Below are 17154 nucleotides of genomic sequence, written 5' to 3' on the forward strand. Positions count from 1 at the left end.
ACTTTGGATGTTTGAACACATGCAGTTTCAGCTCATGCTTTGAGTACGGTGTGTGTATGCACTAGGTATGCACAAAGAATCAGCAAACACAGGCTTAACCAGTATAACCCTTACAGTTCATGAGTCTCAGATGGCCTGTCTCAGGGAGTCTCAGCTCATTTGAGAACTCATCAGCTTCATGTGTTGTAAGATTTATTGGAATATAAAACACTGAACTCATTTATACTTTCCTATCTGCAGTTTCTGTTGGTCCCACTCCATTGCCTTTTTTTTACTAAGACCAAACCTGATTTATTGTATTTTGATAACATATGAACAAATTATTTCCTTGAGCAGTTTGCCCCCACCCTGGGCTAAAAAGTTGGATCACTTTATGTGAAACCTCAGCCCCTGCAAGCAGATGCACTGCTTTACCAAAAGCCATGTGTTAAATTATGTTTATATTATGTACCTGGCAACAGAGCTGATGTCCATGCTCATTATTCATGGAAAAAGGGCCTCATTAGTGGGACAGCGTGCACTGTTGCTGAGCTACATCATTATGGTTTCAGAGTTCAGTGTCTGTCAATGGAGTGAGGATGACCTAAATACTGTTGAATTCAGAAAATATTTTTGGCTCTGATTTAACACGTATCCGTGTTATTTACAGGAGAAATAGTTATGGCTGTTGAAGAGACTGTTCTTGATGGAATAAGATTCTGATATTTGTAGTAGATAAAGTCTCTCTGCTCCGCTTTCCTTGCTTTTTAAACAGATTGTTTTCCAGTAGAGCTGATCTGCTTGTTCTGACACTTAGAGCAACTCATTTATTAACTTCCCTGGGCAGTCATTGCTTTGATAGATTTTCTCTGGTAACCTGGGTACTCTGTGAAAACTTTCTGGCAATTGGAAGTCAGGTTTAGAAAGAGTACATGCCTGTGTATTTAGTCTTAGTGATGCAATGGTTCCTCTCTAAGCCTGTCCTTGCTTTCATTTTTTAAAAGAACAGTGTTTTCCAGTGAGACTATAAGTCTTCTGATGTGCAGGAGGAAAAGCACCTTCTACAGATTGTTCTTTCATGTACCCCTTTGCAGAGAAGGAGGAAGTCTTACCATGCAGACAGAGTCCCAAATGCAGAGTTCACTTGAGAAGGTATTTTTAGACCTAAGGATACACAACAAGAAAGAAGGATTTAAATACAAAATGTCTCATTCTGCTCTATACCATGACACTTTTTTATTTGTTAACAGCTTACTTAGCAGAATCCCACTTTAAGTTAGTGTCAAATCAAAATGCAGGCCTTTGAAGAAACACTTCAGAAACAGCCTTCTTTTTCTTGGAATACTTTTAACTTAGTGAGATCCAAACAGCATAGTGAAATTAATTTTCTAAAATGTAGCCTATTCAGGGCTACTCTTCTACCTCTGTCACCTTCTGCCCAGTTTCTTGTCCTTACAGACTTATGAAATGAGTGAATTCTATTTATATTGAACTAGAAGGGAATCCTTTGGTATAGATTTGCAGATTGATAAACCAATAGCATGCAGCCATCAATTGCATTAGCTATGGTCTCCAGAGGGTTTGTGTGTGTGTATATATATATACACACATATAGATATATGTATTATATATCTTTCTCTCTATATATATGTGTATGTGTGTGTGTATATATATGTGTGTTTGTATGTGTGTATATATATATATATATATCTCACATCTCCATCTGTTTCATTAATTGCCCGTATTTATGTTTGATGTTTTTGAGAATATGTTTTATCTAGTGGAGATATCTGGGTAGGTGTTCTAAGTGCAATAGGAGGTTTTCTTCTGAGTTAAAGATGTAGCACGTGGCAGTATTGAAACAACCACTACCTCATGCACACTGTTTTATAATCCTTTTGTTTCTTTGAAAGAGAGATCTTAAGAAAAAGTCCTTTAGTTAAGGTCATACCAAAGTCCAGTCTACCTTCCCCAAGAGATGCAAATCATGTGACACCTCCAGTTTGTGTAACAGTAATATCAAGAGAATATTTGATTTTGAATTGTGTTTGTTCATATCACATCTTTTTCAGCTTCTGCTTCTAAGAACTAGTTTCTTTTCTCCATATGAAAATCGCTTGTCACTTCAGCTGTGTCTCTGCATCAGTTCGGTGTCTGTTCATACCATCTGATCTCTTCTTTTTTGCCATATGATGATGTGGGGTTTTTGTTTTTCCGATTAGTGCAAAAGCACAAGAAGTCTAAAGTAATTAGACAGTATTAAATGTCTGTAGAGAGGAAGGAATAATTTTGGATATAGAAGATTAAAATGAGCAAGTTAAAGGGACTGACATCTGCTTGGTCACTGATACGCATCTCAGGAAGAGCAGCATATGAAATGTTTACAACCAGCAGTTGTAAATCTTTCCAAAATTGGACAGTGCAACTTGTAGTTGTGGTCATGACAAGATAAAGACTTTCTGTTTGCGCTGAAGAGTTTTTCCCATTCTATCAGGGAACCAAAATCCAGCCCTTAACATATGTTATGGCTGTGTCATTTGTGTTTGATTGGGTGTTTCCCACCACTGAGGAAGAATGTCAGAAATACAGAGAATCAGAACTGGTTTGTTTTGTAAGGACCATGTTCATAGTTGTGCTCCCTCCAGCATGTTTTGTGCCACATTTTGTGGAAAAATGAAATGACTGTTCTAAAGGGAGATGGTACTACAGGATATTGGATCTTTCTGACCGTGTTTTTCCCGTAATGTTCACTTCATACTTTATTGATTTCCATCCCATTATTCTTGTTTTTAGACATTTGTATCAGCTTAATTCACTTTCTTCCTTAATGTTTGTGTGTTTATAGATCATTGTGTCTGTCTTCTGTCATCACCAATCCAGCCTGCACGTATTTATTTGCTAGAGCACTTTCAATCTTTCTTATAAGCAATTTTTCCAACTGCTTGTGTAAGAGTTGACAATCTAACCTGCAGGTGCAGAGAACTGGGGAGGTTCTGTGCTGACAGAGCAAGTGTTGGCTTACCACTTAAACACTAGAACCTACAGACAGACTGAGGGACAGAAAATCAGAGCTGGGGTTTACCCCCAGGCCATAGCACAATATGTGTCCTGTATTCCACCATTGGTTTACCTCTCCACGTAACTTCTTCCAGTTGATAAACTTTCATATTTGAAAGTATGTGAATTATTCCAGCAGCTTAATGTTGTCTCTCTACAGTGCTATGTGAAGAATAGGCAGTTTGACTGAAAGGATCTTACTGTGGAAATTATGGCCCCAAATCTACAGCTAATTTCAACAGATATTTATGTCCTATTAATGTTGATAAGGTTATTCACCCATTTAAAGTTAAGCCCACAGAAATCTTTATTGTTGACTTGTGAATAACATACACTTTGGACTCAAAATAGGGAGTATTTTCTTATCAGTGACTTAGATTTTTGTAATTATTAGTGACCAAAACAATTGCAACATTCCTGTCTCTTCATGTTTTAGAGCCTTCTGATGACTTTGGTAGGGGATGTTGATCAATCCATATCCAGATTAATAATTTCTTGGTTAACTTGCTGTTTATAAGAACAAAAGATCCCATGATCTGTTTATATCATACATGGCATATTCTGGATGTCCATTGCATTTTCCATTAATTCAATCTCACAAGCTAATGCTTAAGAATCAAATGAACAGTAAGAATTCAATTTCCCAACCCTCCCCATACCTGACTGGAGTTAATTGAAGGAAAATGCTTGTAAATTAAGTCTAGACTTTTGTATTCTGTTTAAAGATACAAGCAATAAGGAAGAAACAGAGCTTGTTTTATATTGACACATCAGTTCTTATTAGACAAAAATGTCCTGGTGGATTAGACAGCAGAATAACAGTCATCTTTCAGCACATTGTAGGAGCTCCACCAGTAATCACAGGAGGGTGGGAAACAGTGTGTGTGAAGATATTTTGCCAGATGGCTCACAGAGCTGGACACAGTCATTTATTAAAACTCCCCTTTGGTTCCTGAAAGAGTACATACCTCCTAGGGCTGGTTTAGACATGATTCCTTTGCTAAGTTCAAGTTTTTACCAGACATAATTGTTTTATGCCTTTTTCTAAAATAAGAGGGTGCAGTTTTGGAGATGAAGTCTAAATTATATGAGGCTTTTGAAGTATTGTAATCAGACCAGCATATAGCAGAACCAAATACTTACGGTCTAATATGGAGCAAACAAAAAGCAACACACTTCTGAAGGGAAGCAGGTATGGGACCTGCTGAGGGCTGTCTGAGTTGGACTACATGAAGTCCAGAGGTCACTTCCAACCCCAACCATTCTATGATTCTGTGATAAACACAAATATTTGATGTTTTTCTTCCGTTGCTGGGGGACTGTAGGTATTATCCTCAAACAAGTGCTGCTTGCTCATTAGGAGCACAGTACTGGAAGATGCCTCCTGCGTGAGTGAGGCCCACCACTGGTGCATTCCCTGCATTATACTGTCCCTTCCATGAGCTGAGCAAGCTCTATCCTAGAATTAGCTTTTTGTTTGCCCCATTATTCTACCTGGAAATCTGCCTCAAAAATTCACTTCACAGAAACCTTTTTTTAATCTCTAGCCTACATTTAATTCTGAACTCTTTATTCTTTTGCCAACATTCTCCTTTACCTAGGCAATCCTTCTACTTTCATGGTGTTCTGTGTGGATATGTGTAGAGAACAGTTTTATCTTCTCTCAGTCTTTATTTTGTTTGATTTGATACAAAAACCATCCAGTCCTTCTGTTTATTGTTGTTGTTCTTGACCATGGGTAATTAGATTTGAACAAAATATTCCTTGAGAAATCCCATTTCTTCCACAGAAATGACTCGTGGTGTACCTGGGCCTTATCTCATCTCACCACATTTCCCTTCCTTACAGATGCCAGCAGTTCATTGTGAATCATCTTGCAATCTTATGTACATAAATGTTTTCAGCTTAGGAACACTTAACTGCCTACTAGAAGATATTTTTTGTAATACTATGTTTTGTTTTAATACATTTAACCGTATATCAAGCTCAGTTCTCACTGCATGATCTCTTAGCCGAGAATTGTAATAATCCTTACAACTTGGTTCATGCAAGTTCCATTGAACATTCTCCATTCAAGTATCAGTGATTAGATGCATAAACTAGGCTGTATACACGTCATTAGAAGTAGAGTGGTCTCATTGTTTTACCTCATGGCTGAATTGACATTTTCTTCCTGTCATTCTGTGTTTTCCTGGTTTTTTGCTGCTTGCTTTGATGAAATCCAGTGAGCAGCTTTTATTAGTATAACTGCTTTTCCTCTGCTGTATCAGCTATTGCTCCAGACCTCCTAACTCCTTTTAGTTCAAACAGATGGATGAGTAAAATGGTGCTTTCACTGTGTTATTAGAAGTCTGAGGAAGCATCCTCTTTTTGGTCCTTTTTTTATATGTAGAGTTTGCCTTTTGCCTTGGGAAAATGTATTTCCAGGATCTTCTAGGCAGACCTTTCTAGGTAGAAGATCCTTCTTGTGTCATTCTTGTAAACTTTTAAAGGTCAGATCCCAAACCAATGTTACTAGGTTTGAACTAATATTTCAAAATATTAGTAAATAAATATGGGGTAAATATTTCCCATGAGGTAATGGTGGTTTGATGGCCCAGAGAAACACTTACAGGTAAGGGGAAGATAAAGTATTCTGTTGACCAGTTGAAAACCTTGTAAATGTCAGCACATTGTTAGTTTTCTCATGTGTTTTTTTTCTTTTCCATTCCTCTACCTTTCACTCCATTTATGATTTAATGAATAAGGTTTATAGTGAAACACAGAGACCACTGTTCTGAAAAGGGCATTTCTTGAAAATAACTTCTAATGTTAAGGAAAACCGGGTATACAGAGGGTTATTGAATGTGCTTATAAATATTTTCTGCTCCTGTCACTGAAGATATGCTCGTGTCTGTATCTGTAGCTATCTTCTATTAGTGAAGTAATTAACATATCTGCCATCCAACCTGCTTTGCATGCTGTTGATTGTAATTACTTCAGTTGCTACAATTGCGTACTCCAGTGAAATTAATAGTTGGAATATACTATAGGGGAGCCTCCAACGAGATCTGTACATCTCATACTTGAAGGGCAAGAGCATAAAAAGATAATAGAGATAAAAAGATAAAAGATAATAGATAAGTAGGTAGCCTTTTCTAAGTGCCTCAGTCATTCTGGCAATATTTTCTGTCTAACAGAACACTGTGCTTGTTTGCTTGGTTACTAATAAGTGAAGGATGGTGACTGCTGAGATATGACTTGCTTATCCTCTTTAACTACCTTTGTAGCCCTGTCTTGCAAGGCACATGAGTTCAGTAAATCACAAGTTTCTCCTAATCCTAGTTACCAAGTTACCATGGTAATTTTGTCTTTCCAATGAAGTTTAATGAAAAACCAAGGAAAACCCAAGGAATAGATAGTTTCTTAGAACAACAGTCAGATTAGCTGCTCCTCACTTTTACAATGGACCTATTTAAGTGCCTTGTGTTTACTATGCTGTAGTTGCTATTTACTGTAGGAAAATCTCACAGTGTGCAGAAGTGTTTGCAGAATCCAGCCTTTAGTGGGTTTGATTTGTTGGGTTTGTTTTTTGTTGTTTTTTTTTTCATTTAGCTATAGTCTTTAAATTTTTTATGCTAGAATATTTAAATCACTATATAATATGAATCAGCCGTGGAAATTACTGAATCACAGAATATAATAAATTGGAAGGGACCCACAAGGATCATGAAGTCCAACTCACCCCTGCACATGAGATTACTAATGTGGAAGTCAATTCTTCTCTGTAGCAGTGGGAACAAATGTATTACTTAAGTCTGTTAAGAAGCATTTCTCTCTACGTTTTGAACACTTTGTGCCAATTTGCTGTTAGAAAACAGGTATAAATTAACTGATGGGTTAAGTCATGTTTATGGCTCCCAGAGTGTCTCTGGAACAGGATAAAATGGCCAGAGACTGTTTGGCGAATGTTTTCGTCCAACATTTCTTTAAGAGGCTAAACACCTTATTTTACTGTTAATCTTTAACAGCAATAAATCTGCTGGTTGTTTGCTTGCAAGTCAAATCCATTATTACTTGAATAGCTGTCTTAACTTGTATAGCTGCCACATATGCATATTATATGACTGCTTCTGCATGAAAACGTGCAGACTGAATAAAATAGCCCTCAGCTATTACTTGTATGTTTTGTGAACTATGGAAAAATTCATGTCTTGCAAGTTACCTATACATTTATGTATGGAGTAGTGAATTCTTTCATTATGTCTCTGTCATGTCAGCCTTTGAATTAGTTCTCCAGTGAACTCGCTTGCTGTTTAAATAACAGTTCCAGTGGTCATTAACATACATTTTAAAGCCTGTATATAAGGTGGAAATTTAAAAGTCCATGTGACATGGCAGTGTAAGTCCAAGATCAGAAAATATTCTGAGTTTCCATAGTAATTTTTCACCTGTCATGCTTAATCTGAAGTATCAGTCAAACACTTTACTTTCTGCGGATTGAGTTTTCAGATGTATGGTTTTCTTTCTTTCTTTCTTTTCGACAGATATAAGCTTACCAAAATCAGCAACGATATGTTACACAGCTGCATTGCTCAAAGCCAGAGCTGTCTCTGACAAGTAAGTGCTTCAGAACCACTGTCCAGCAAAAATCCTGGTTTAACTCAAGATTTCTCTTATCTGAGCCCACACCCTAACAATCTGCTCAGTAGCAGGAAAATTCAGTCCTGCAGTAAATTCATAGAATTACTTTATGTATAAGAAAAATTTGCAGTGATCAAACATTACACTTCAGATATTAAAGATGAAGAAGAGAAATAGAATAAATTCAGTTCTTCTTTCAGTTTTACATATACTGTCTGGGTAAGCCTTGGCTTCCTAGGTAGTATAATGAAGATGTAATTAAAAAGGGTTGTGTGGCTGAACCTCTTTAACTTTGTATAAACCTGATTATAAAAAAGTAATAAATAAATGCGGATGCACTGGTAGCAATGTCATTTTACAAGAGCTGTCAGAAGACTGCTCATCTACTTATTTAGCGGCAGATGGATTTAGCATTATTATGTCAGGGATTCTGAGAGGTAGATGACATTCATATTTTTAGAGACACAAATATCTGTTATGTTTTTCTCTTGGGTCTCAACCTTCCAAGGTGCTGAGCACATCTATTTGATGCCTGTGGACTTGAGAGCACTGGCCCGCTCTGAAAGGGTGCTCAGCTCCTTGTGAGATGGAGCTCAAAAATCCTGATTCTGCTCTCAGATGCCTTCACACAAATCCCAGGCAGAGTTGTGTCTATGCACTTGAGGGTCGAATGTCCCCCTAAAGTTGGAAAGCAAGTAGAGTGGAAAGCCATTTTCTTGACTGACATCCTGACAGTTTTTGCTTTTAAAGTGTATGTACACATCAAGATCTAAGTAATTTTCTTTCATTCTTTTTGTCCTGTAGATCGCCAGTACCTACTGCAACATCTTTCCTCCCTACACAGCGACTCCAGCTTGGGAGGGCAGGGCTAAGGTTGTCACAGCTTTCCCTGTGGTGTCTGCCTGCCAAGTACAGCTCTGGAGTTAGCCGTGGGGTGTGAGGTGAGAAAGAGATTGCATGGTCTGGTTTTTTATTCACTGGGGCAGATGATTTGCCCACAGTTGGGGCATGCTACCCTCAATGGTGCTGCAGCCAGTAGACCACCTGCTACTGCTGCTGCATCGTGCTTCCATCCCAACCTGACATAGGGGCATTGGGTTGGGAACCTCCCTAAAACGTCCCCAAACCTGTTTTTAATAGAAACCCTCCAACAATAATTTGGCATTGGGTGTTTTTTTTCTGTTTTTTTCCCTTTTCTTTTTTCTGCAACTTCAGCCTTGAATATGCCCCTTAACAAGGTACCTAGAGCAAATTTAGATTAGTGACAGAGAAGGGACTGTTTGAACTGACTTTCTGCCGTGATTAGATGCAAACGTGCTTTCCACTTCTGCTGGGATTTTCATTGGCCTTGATGTAATAGATCACTCAGAGTTTCCACTTGCTATGGAAGTCTGGAGAAATGACTCAGTTTGGTTACATGGGCCCACGTTCTAGATTCCTCTTCTGTCTTTCTTGCTAGCATTTCTGACCTAATGTGTTTGTTTGTTTTTGTAGATTTTCTCCAGAGGCTGCCTCGAGGCGAGGGCTGAGTACTGCAGAGATGAATGCAGTAGAAGCTATTCACAGAGCAGTAGAATTTAATCCACATGTGCCAAAAGTAAGTACTGAGAAAACATTGTAGCTCTAACACTGCTGAGCACATAACTCATGATTTTTGTATTAGATTAGCAAATAATGTTGTGAAAAGGGGAGCAAACCATGGGAAGGGAAAGAAGCTGATAGTGTGCACAGTTTTTTCATTTGCTGTTTCACATTCAGGACTGTGCAACTTGAAATTTTAGCAGAAGTGGATTGTAGTAGTAGACATCACCAAATGCTATGCTGAAGGACAGAACCATATGTAAATACAGATTATTATTTGCAAAATAGCCATTAAAGATCTTCTAGTTCAAAATAACATATTTTTATTTGCTTTGATGATTATATGTAAGAATATGTTTTGGCATGCTGTACAAAGGAATTTATCTTTGGAGTTCATGGTGTGCTTTGTGTAAGTTTTATTAGTAATTCCTTGTGCAGCAACCTGTCATTAAATTCTGAGAATGCATAGAACTACAAAGTAAAAAAATGGATTTATGTTCTAATTCCCTAAACCCCTCTCTAGATGTGTATCTCAGCAGTAAGAATCTTGCCCAGAGGCTGCTAAAGGCTAATGCATTTTACTATTTCATCACCTGATGCTCAGTATCACAATCTGTAAGTTCATTGAAAAGGCAAACTAGAGGTAGCTGCTTTTTGGCTGCTGGACCTTTTTGACCTCTGAACCTCAGCCCACAAATCTTTGGACTAGTATTACCCTTTGAAAGTAAGCAGCAGAAGTACACTAATATAGGGAGCCTGTTCATTAGGTACAGCAGAACACTAAGTCTTGTCAAGATAAACCCAAAACCTCTCCCATATGTACCCATGGATTGCAGAAAGTTAATTCTTATACATTGCATGAATTAAGTATTTTCTCTATGACCTTTATCTGTTATGCTAACCACTAAATAGCATAGTGTAGCTGTCTCAGAGTTAGGCTGTTTGCTTAATAAAATAATCTAGACTTCCTCTACAGGCAGTGAAAAGAAGGAACAAACTATCTTAGACATCTCTAGAAAGACTTTTCCTCCAAGCTGTTTGTATGCTGACTAGTGAAAGGAGCAACTCTTTTCCAGTAAAAGCCTGATTTTTAGGCAACAAAGTTGAGGTGAGATGAGTCCATTTGTGCCATACTGTAAAATTAAAATATTAAGTCCAAGGCTGCTTCTCTGGAACGCTGTTTACTTTCTTCCATCCCAATGGTTCTTGCACCAACACAACTATTGGTATTTCTCTTCTGCCTGGTTGCCTGTTTAACTCTTTAGTCTAGTCCTGTTCTGGGTGAACCTTTCTAAATGTTTTACTAAAGCCTGATTAGAGATCTTGCCAAGCAAAGATACCAGTTTCACCTGTCATAAGCAATCCTTGGGAGCCTGCTCCATTTTTCTCACTTATCTCAATGCCTTTGATGATAATTTCCATCAAAATCTATTGTAACAGTTTGTATACTAAAGTTTCCATATGAACACACAGCGTTTCTGTCCTCTTTAAAGGAATGTCTTTGCACTTACTCCTCTCATCACTTGATTTTGAGTGGGTGTCCTTCCACTTTAGGTCAGTTTTGCTACTCTGGCTGATTTTTAGGACTGGTTCATTCACTGTTCAGGGACAAAGATAGTTGGCTGCAGTGGTCTGCACTTCTTTACATGCTCCTAATGTGCATCCTGCTGTTGTCTCCAGGCTCTGCACTGTCATTAAACTGAGGCTAAGCCTTCATTTATTTACTGTTTTTTCTATTTATATTTATACTTAAGAGCTTGATTCTTGACTTCTTTCGCAAAACTCACTTTACTGTGAGACATTTGCTTCATAACGTCTGCACTTCCAGACCTCCAAGATTCTGCTTTTCTTGTAGATCAGAATTTTCATTAATCACTTATGATGATACAGATTAATATGCAGCACTGCTGATTTCACACTCATTCTTTCTGCTATTAGCTGAAGGATATTAAGGTGTAAAACTATGGGTTTGGTTATAATTTTAGGCACAGTGTAAGTATTATAGCTCCATTTCCACTCAGTTATGATTGAAGTCATATCTAATTTTTCCTTAATAAAATGGAGGTAAGTTTTATCAAGCAGCATCACAAGAATTCTAACAAGACTACAAAACCAGCGTGTCTTCAGAACTTCTTTAGGATTTAAACACTAACGAGTCTTTTGTTCAGATCGAGAGAAGGAAATAAGTTACAAAGGTGACAAATTATTTAAGGTTGCCAGCAAAAGCTGTCTTGTTTGATATGTTTCTCTTTTGTCATAGAAGATTTTACCATTTTCAGTGCAAATGGCTAAAAGTTAGAATTACTACATAAAAAATTATTACTGGATATAAATTTTTAACACATTTAACTGTAAATAGCACATTTTTGCTAATAAGATTCCGAGACAAAGAGAATGCAGGGAACATACTCAGAACATGCTGAGAGATGCTGCTGGATTTACCAAGAAAGGGAGACTGGGTCTCCCATTGTAACCTGTTGCAGGTTTGTCTAAGACAACCTTGGGGTTCTTAGTGGCACTCATTTTTTCTTGGAAGATGATGGCCAAATTTCATTTTCATAATGATATTGCAGAGGTCAGATATACTTCTTACCCTTTTTTAAAAATGTAATCTAAAGATGTAGGAACCCCTTAAGAAGGAGCAGTTTAAAAATCCCAGATTTCCATCTTTACTTAGATGTTAGAAACTCTGCAAAAACACCTGCCTTCCAAACAGAAACCACTCTGTATGCATGAATCTGGGATTCTTGTCAGTATGCATGTCACAAAGTTGTTGGCACCCACTTTACTTTAATTGACTCTAGTGACTACGCATCACGTTCTATTTTATTTTCTGTTTGCATGAAAATGACTTTCACAGAGGCCTAATGTGCCTGTCAGTCTTTCTTCAGACAACCACCCTTTCAGCAAATAACTCTCTTTTGACACAGATCTCTTCTTCAGTATTTGAGTACATTTCTATGACAATTTAATTCCTAGGGATCCATCCACTAAGTCTCAGCCTTAGGTGATATATTCTCATTATTTTTGGAATACACTGGAGTCAAGATGTGGCACATGAAGGTACTAGAATTTGTTTTGAGTGAACAAAGCAATACAGACCTCAGTGCAGCCTGCCAAATTTCTCCAGGAAGCTGAGCAGCTGACCTGACTGCTGTTTCTGGAAGCTGAGCTGTGCCAGGTAAGGCCAGCTCAGTTTTGTCAGCTATGATCTCCTTGACTGCAGCAAAAATGGAACCACTGTCAAACTGATCAAGATTTCTTATTCTGAAGACATTTTCTCTGTAAAAAGGTTTCTTTGCTTGAAAGTGGCTTTTTAAACTGTGACAGAAAAAATTCTGATAAAAGGTATTACATCTTTGTACAGTTTATCATGTTTATGTTACTGAGTCAGCTACAGCAAATTGCAGCTTTACACTTTGGCAGAGATTGCCTATGTAAAAAGAAAGCACTTCACCAGGCAGAGTGTTTCCAGGGTTCTTTTTAGTGGAAAGAAACCTATAACCAGTAGCTGATCACAGTCAGGAGTACATCAGAAAAAGAAAACAAAGCAAAGAGCTGTGAATTTCACTATGAGAAGAATCACAACAAATTCTATCACTTGCTTGTGAAGACTTGTCTGATTTTTTTTTCTCGCCATCTTTGTCTTAAAAGAGATTCTATGAACTACTATCCCCTTGTTTTAGTGTAACACCAGGTACTGTGTAGTTTTGTTCCCAAGTGCTGACACTGTCGACAACGTACTGCTCAAAAATGTAAGGATTAATCAAAGATGGATGTATTGCCACTGAAGGTGTAATTCCAGAGGGGTTTGTATGGAAAAGAGAGTAGTACATCCTATGTCATGGAGAGTACATTATTTTGTGGAATGGTTTGGAAAAAAAGTATATGTATACATACACACAGACAGAATCATAGAATCAGGCAGGCTGGAAAAGACCTCTGAGATCAAGTCCAACCCCTGATCTGCTACATTGCAGTTACTAGATCATGGCACTAAGTGCTGCATCCAGTCTCATCTTAAAAACCTCCAGGGACAGAGAATCCACCACTTCCCTGGGCAGCCCATTCCAGTGCCTGATTACCCCCTCTGTAAAGAATTTCTTCCTGATATCTGACCTAAACCTCCCCTGGCAGAGCTTAAACCATGCCCTCTTGTCTTACTGATAGTTGCTTGCAGGAAGAGACCAACCCCCAGCGGGCTACAACATGACTTCATCAATATTATTTATATGTGTTTGGAGCTTCCCTATTTGTATGTAATGTGACTGTCCCAAGCTAAATGCTGATAAACTACCACAGCTGTTTCTGGGACATTCCTCAACTGCAGAACACTCTGATATGATTTGCAAGCCTTCTTCTCTGCAATCAAACTCCTCCTGAAAAGCATTACCTGTGATCTATGAGACTAGAGTGATTCATTAAAGAGAAAAAATATGATGGTCCATATATCTAATTGTTAAAAGTGAGTCAAAAGTATGTCCTGCACACAGTTGTATGAGGTTGATCTGTAAGCCAGGAGCTGGGTTGATTTGAAGAGAGTCCCTGCTGCATTTTAAACAGACAACCTAAATATTGGTATTACTTAAAGAAATGCCAATTTCATATGTAAACAGTTACTTGACATAACAAACAATTGACTTAAGCACTTTTAAAGATTTATCTGTTCTCCCTTGCATCCCTTCTCATTTTTTGCTTACTTTTACCTTTTTTTTATTAAGAGTTGTGTCTGTCTGCATGCTTGTGTGGTTTCTAGTAAGTTGTAGTTGCTAATAGAAACAAATAATGCAAACAAATTCATAGACCAGATGGGAAATGAATCTGTTCCGCATACCCCATGATATTACAGAGAAACTATTTGAGACATGTTTAAGAGAGTTTTTAACTGTTTGGTGAGACAGTGATTTGTTTGTATATCTCCAGCAAAAAGGCCAAGCTTCTTAATTACTGTCAATTCAATGAAAATTTGTAAGGTGACTTTAAAATTGGCTTCTCTAGGCATGTAGAAACCAGTATTTTGGAACTGTCTTAAGCTTGCATTGTTCATCCTGCTGGGAGGAGGAGAGTTGCTGTTGAAACAGTGTTGAATTCTCATATTCTGGCCTAGAGGGATGCTGTCACAGGTGCAGCAGTGACTGTTGTGTAGTTGTGACCTGAGCTGTAATTTCAGAGTCAACTTGCACAGTTGAGGACAAGAAGGAAATCTGCCTGAGACAGGTTGATTTATTTTATAAAAGGTCACTGAAGTAATGTGGAATGCTAAAAGCACTCCCAACAGAGGAGAATTATTAGCCATAGAGCTGTCACAATTATGAAATAAATAATGTATATTCAGTCAGTGTAATTTAGAGAAATATGAACTCTACCATGTTACACTTCATGTATACAAGGTCCATTGTCATCCTCCAAATGTTCATTATAAGACATATTCCCATATGTGTGCAGAAGTGCTGTAGCTCAACTCTGTCTATTACATGTCATGTAATTAGCCCAGAAGCCCTCTGTGGAAACACATGAAAACTACTCTTACCACTTCTAACATTCTAAATATAGTTCTTTGACAGAAAAGGTTTAGAGGGAGAGAAGAAAGAGGCCAGAAAAAAAAAGACAACAACAAACAAAAATACAAGCCAGAACAATGCAGTAGCAAAGGACTGATAGAACCATTTCTTGATGGCAGAAATCATTGCACAACTTCAGTATTCACTCCTAACTTGTTTGAGACTACATCATAGAATCACAGAAGATGCTGAATGGGAAAAGATCCATTGGGATCATTGAGTCCAACTCCTGGCCTTGCTCAGGGCACCCCAAAGGTCACACCACTTACCTGAGAGCATTGTGCAAACACTTCTTGTACTCAGACAGGTTTGGTGCTGTGACCACTTCCCCAGGGAGCCTGTTCCGGTGCTCAGCACGAGTTCTGTCACTGGTCACGAGAGTGAAGAGATCAGTCTGACTGGAATTTTCTAGACTGTCTTTTCTGAGCTGATTCCTGTTATTAAAGAAAAATGATAACTCCAGGTGATGGCAATGTGCTCGTTCTGGTTCTAGTTAAGCTACTTCATTTGTTACTGAAAAACAGATGCAGCTGGAGATGTATTGGACTCATCTGCATTTCCTCCATGAATGCCTAGCTCTTTGCTAGGTTTCTTATTAGCCTCTTGCCTGATTCCCCCTCTGAAGCAGAACCATGCTTGAGCTCAGAGCTCTATCACATGGACAGAGGGCTCCCCTCTTCCCTGTGTATTCAAAGTATTGATAAGGTAGGGAAGTTTTATGATTTAAATTGTGACGGTTGTGGTTGAATCTGAGTGAATGTCAGTTAATCAAGTGTTACAGTTAATAGGGAGTCTGTCAAGAGGTGTAGGTTACTGGTATGAATTTAGTGGTATGATTGGATTTTGTATCCCTATTAGTTCTGTAACAACAAGGGCTGTGCCCTGGAATGAGGTCTTTGGACATTTTGAGATATAAATAGTCAGATTTCCACCCTGAAATCTTTGGTGGATGAATAGAAGATTGCACCTGTCTAGTGTACCTTTGATTAAGTGCAAGAACAGCCTCTTCAAAACTACAGTCAGATGTCTTTGGCTGATTTTTTCCAAGAGCTGGTTGCATGCAGAAATCCATCAGGATTTTGGTTCACACATATGTGCAGCTTGAGGACTGCAGCTTATTGGATAGTTTTTGAAAAAAGATTTTTTTACAATTTAATTTCATTTCACTGGAAGTTGTCTCCTTGTCCAATAAAAACTGTTTCAGGGGACCATGTTGATTTCACAGAAAACCTGCTGGAAATGTAGCAGATTGCTGGGACTCAGTCCTGCCTGTGAAAAATCTGGGGCCAGTAGCCTGTGGTAACCATAAAAGGTAGCTGTGCTGTCTCTGGGTAGACCCTTAGCCCTGTCAACAAAACCTCCTGGAACCCAAATGCCCTCAGGGCTCTTGAACTCTTCTTGAAAATACAGCAGTGCACCAAGGGTTATGCTATTCTAGGACATCAAGATCATTCTGATTTTCATGGACAGTCATATCTCTCCTTCCATAATAATCAAGCCCTACTTACAGCTACTTTTTGGTTCCCATTACTCCTGTTCAGAGAAGTTAAGTAGATGGAGGCCTTCAAATGCCCTCTTTCAAAGCCATTTCTTTGATTAGCTCTATTCTGTACTTTACAAATTTATCTTTACATTTTGGAAAGTGCCTGATGAGAACTGTATGGAGTGTTCCAGATGAGGTCTCTCTGGGGCTGTGTGCAATTAGTATTCCTTCTGGAAATACCTCCAGAATAAATTCATTAACACTTTGTATGCGCAAAAGGTGGGGCTGACATTTATGCATTAAAAAAAAAGCAATTATGAGTCTCGAGCCATCCCTCATCTTTGTGGGGAAGGTTTCTTGAATATCACAAAACCAGGTTATGTTTGGGAAAGTAGCTGTGATAGAGACATCAGGGGAGGAGTGCTTTTGATCTGAGGAACTCTTAAAAATCGATTTTTCTTTCTGAACCTGAGAAAAATGCAGATTGAAAAGTCAACCCAACTGAATGACGACTAAGATTGATTTGCAAGTGTCAAGATACATGCTTCCATCTGGTATTTCCAGTTGATTTTTTTCATCATTGATTACAAGCAATATATAAGAATCAAAATAATATGTTTTCATCTTAACACTCCTAGAAATAGACATTCCTTCCTGGTTTTTCTTTTCCTAAAATAGTGGCAGGTCATTGGCTTGTGTTTTGGGTTTTTTTTGTTTGATTGAAATATTTAAATATTGATAAATTACTTTCTCATTTAATTTTGCAACAAATATGGAAATAAGAATTATGTTCTAATTTAGTAAAACAGGCAGGAACCTGCAGCTCTTGTGGCTGTATTCCATTCTGCTCAACAGGTATAATGCATGTTT

At 38.1% G+C, this 17154-nt stretch overlaps 1 protein-coding gene across 2 annotated transcripts in view; it reads left to right on the forward strand.

Moving 5' to 3' along the window:
* Positions 1-17154, forward strand: part of ST7 (suppression of tumorigenicity 7) — a 152965-nt gene that overhangs the window by 120372 nt on the left and 15439 nt on the right. For both annotated transcript variants that reach the window (XM_071552455.1, XM_071552456.1), the window contains exons 10-11: positions 7563-7635; positions 9154-9256. In XM_071552455.1, coding sequence (XP_071408556.1) covers positions 7563-7635; positions 9154-9256 — 176 coding nt within the window. The remainder of the gene's footprint in view (positions 1-7562; positions 7636-9153; positions 9257-17154) is intronic.

This window comes from Pithys albifrons, chromosome 3, assembly GCF_047495875.1.
Source record: "Pithys albifrons albifrons isolate INPA30051 chromosome 3, PitAlb_v1, whole genome shotgun sequence".
NCBI classification, from domain to species: domain Eukaryota; kingdom Metazoa; phylum Chordata; class Aves; order Passeriformes; family Thamnophilidae; genus Pithys; species Pithys albifrons.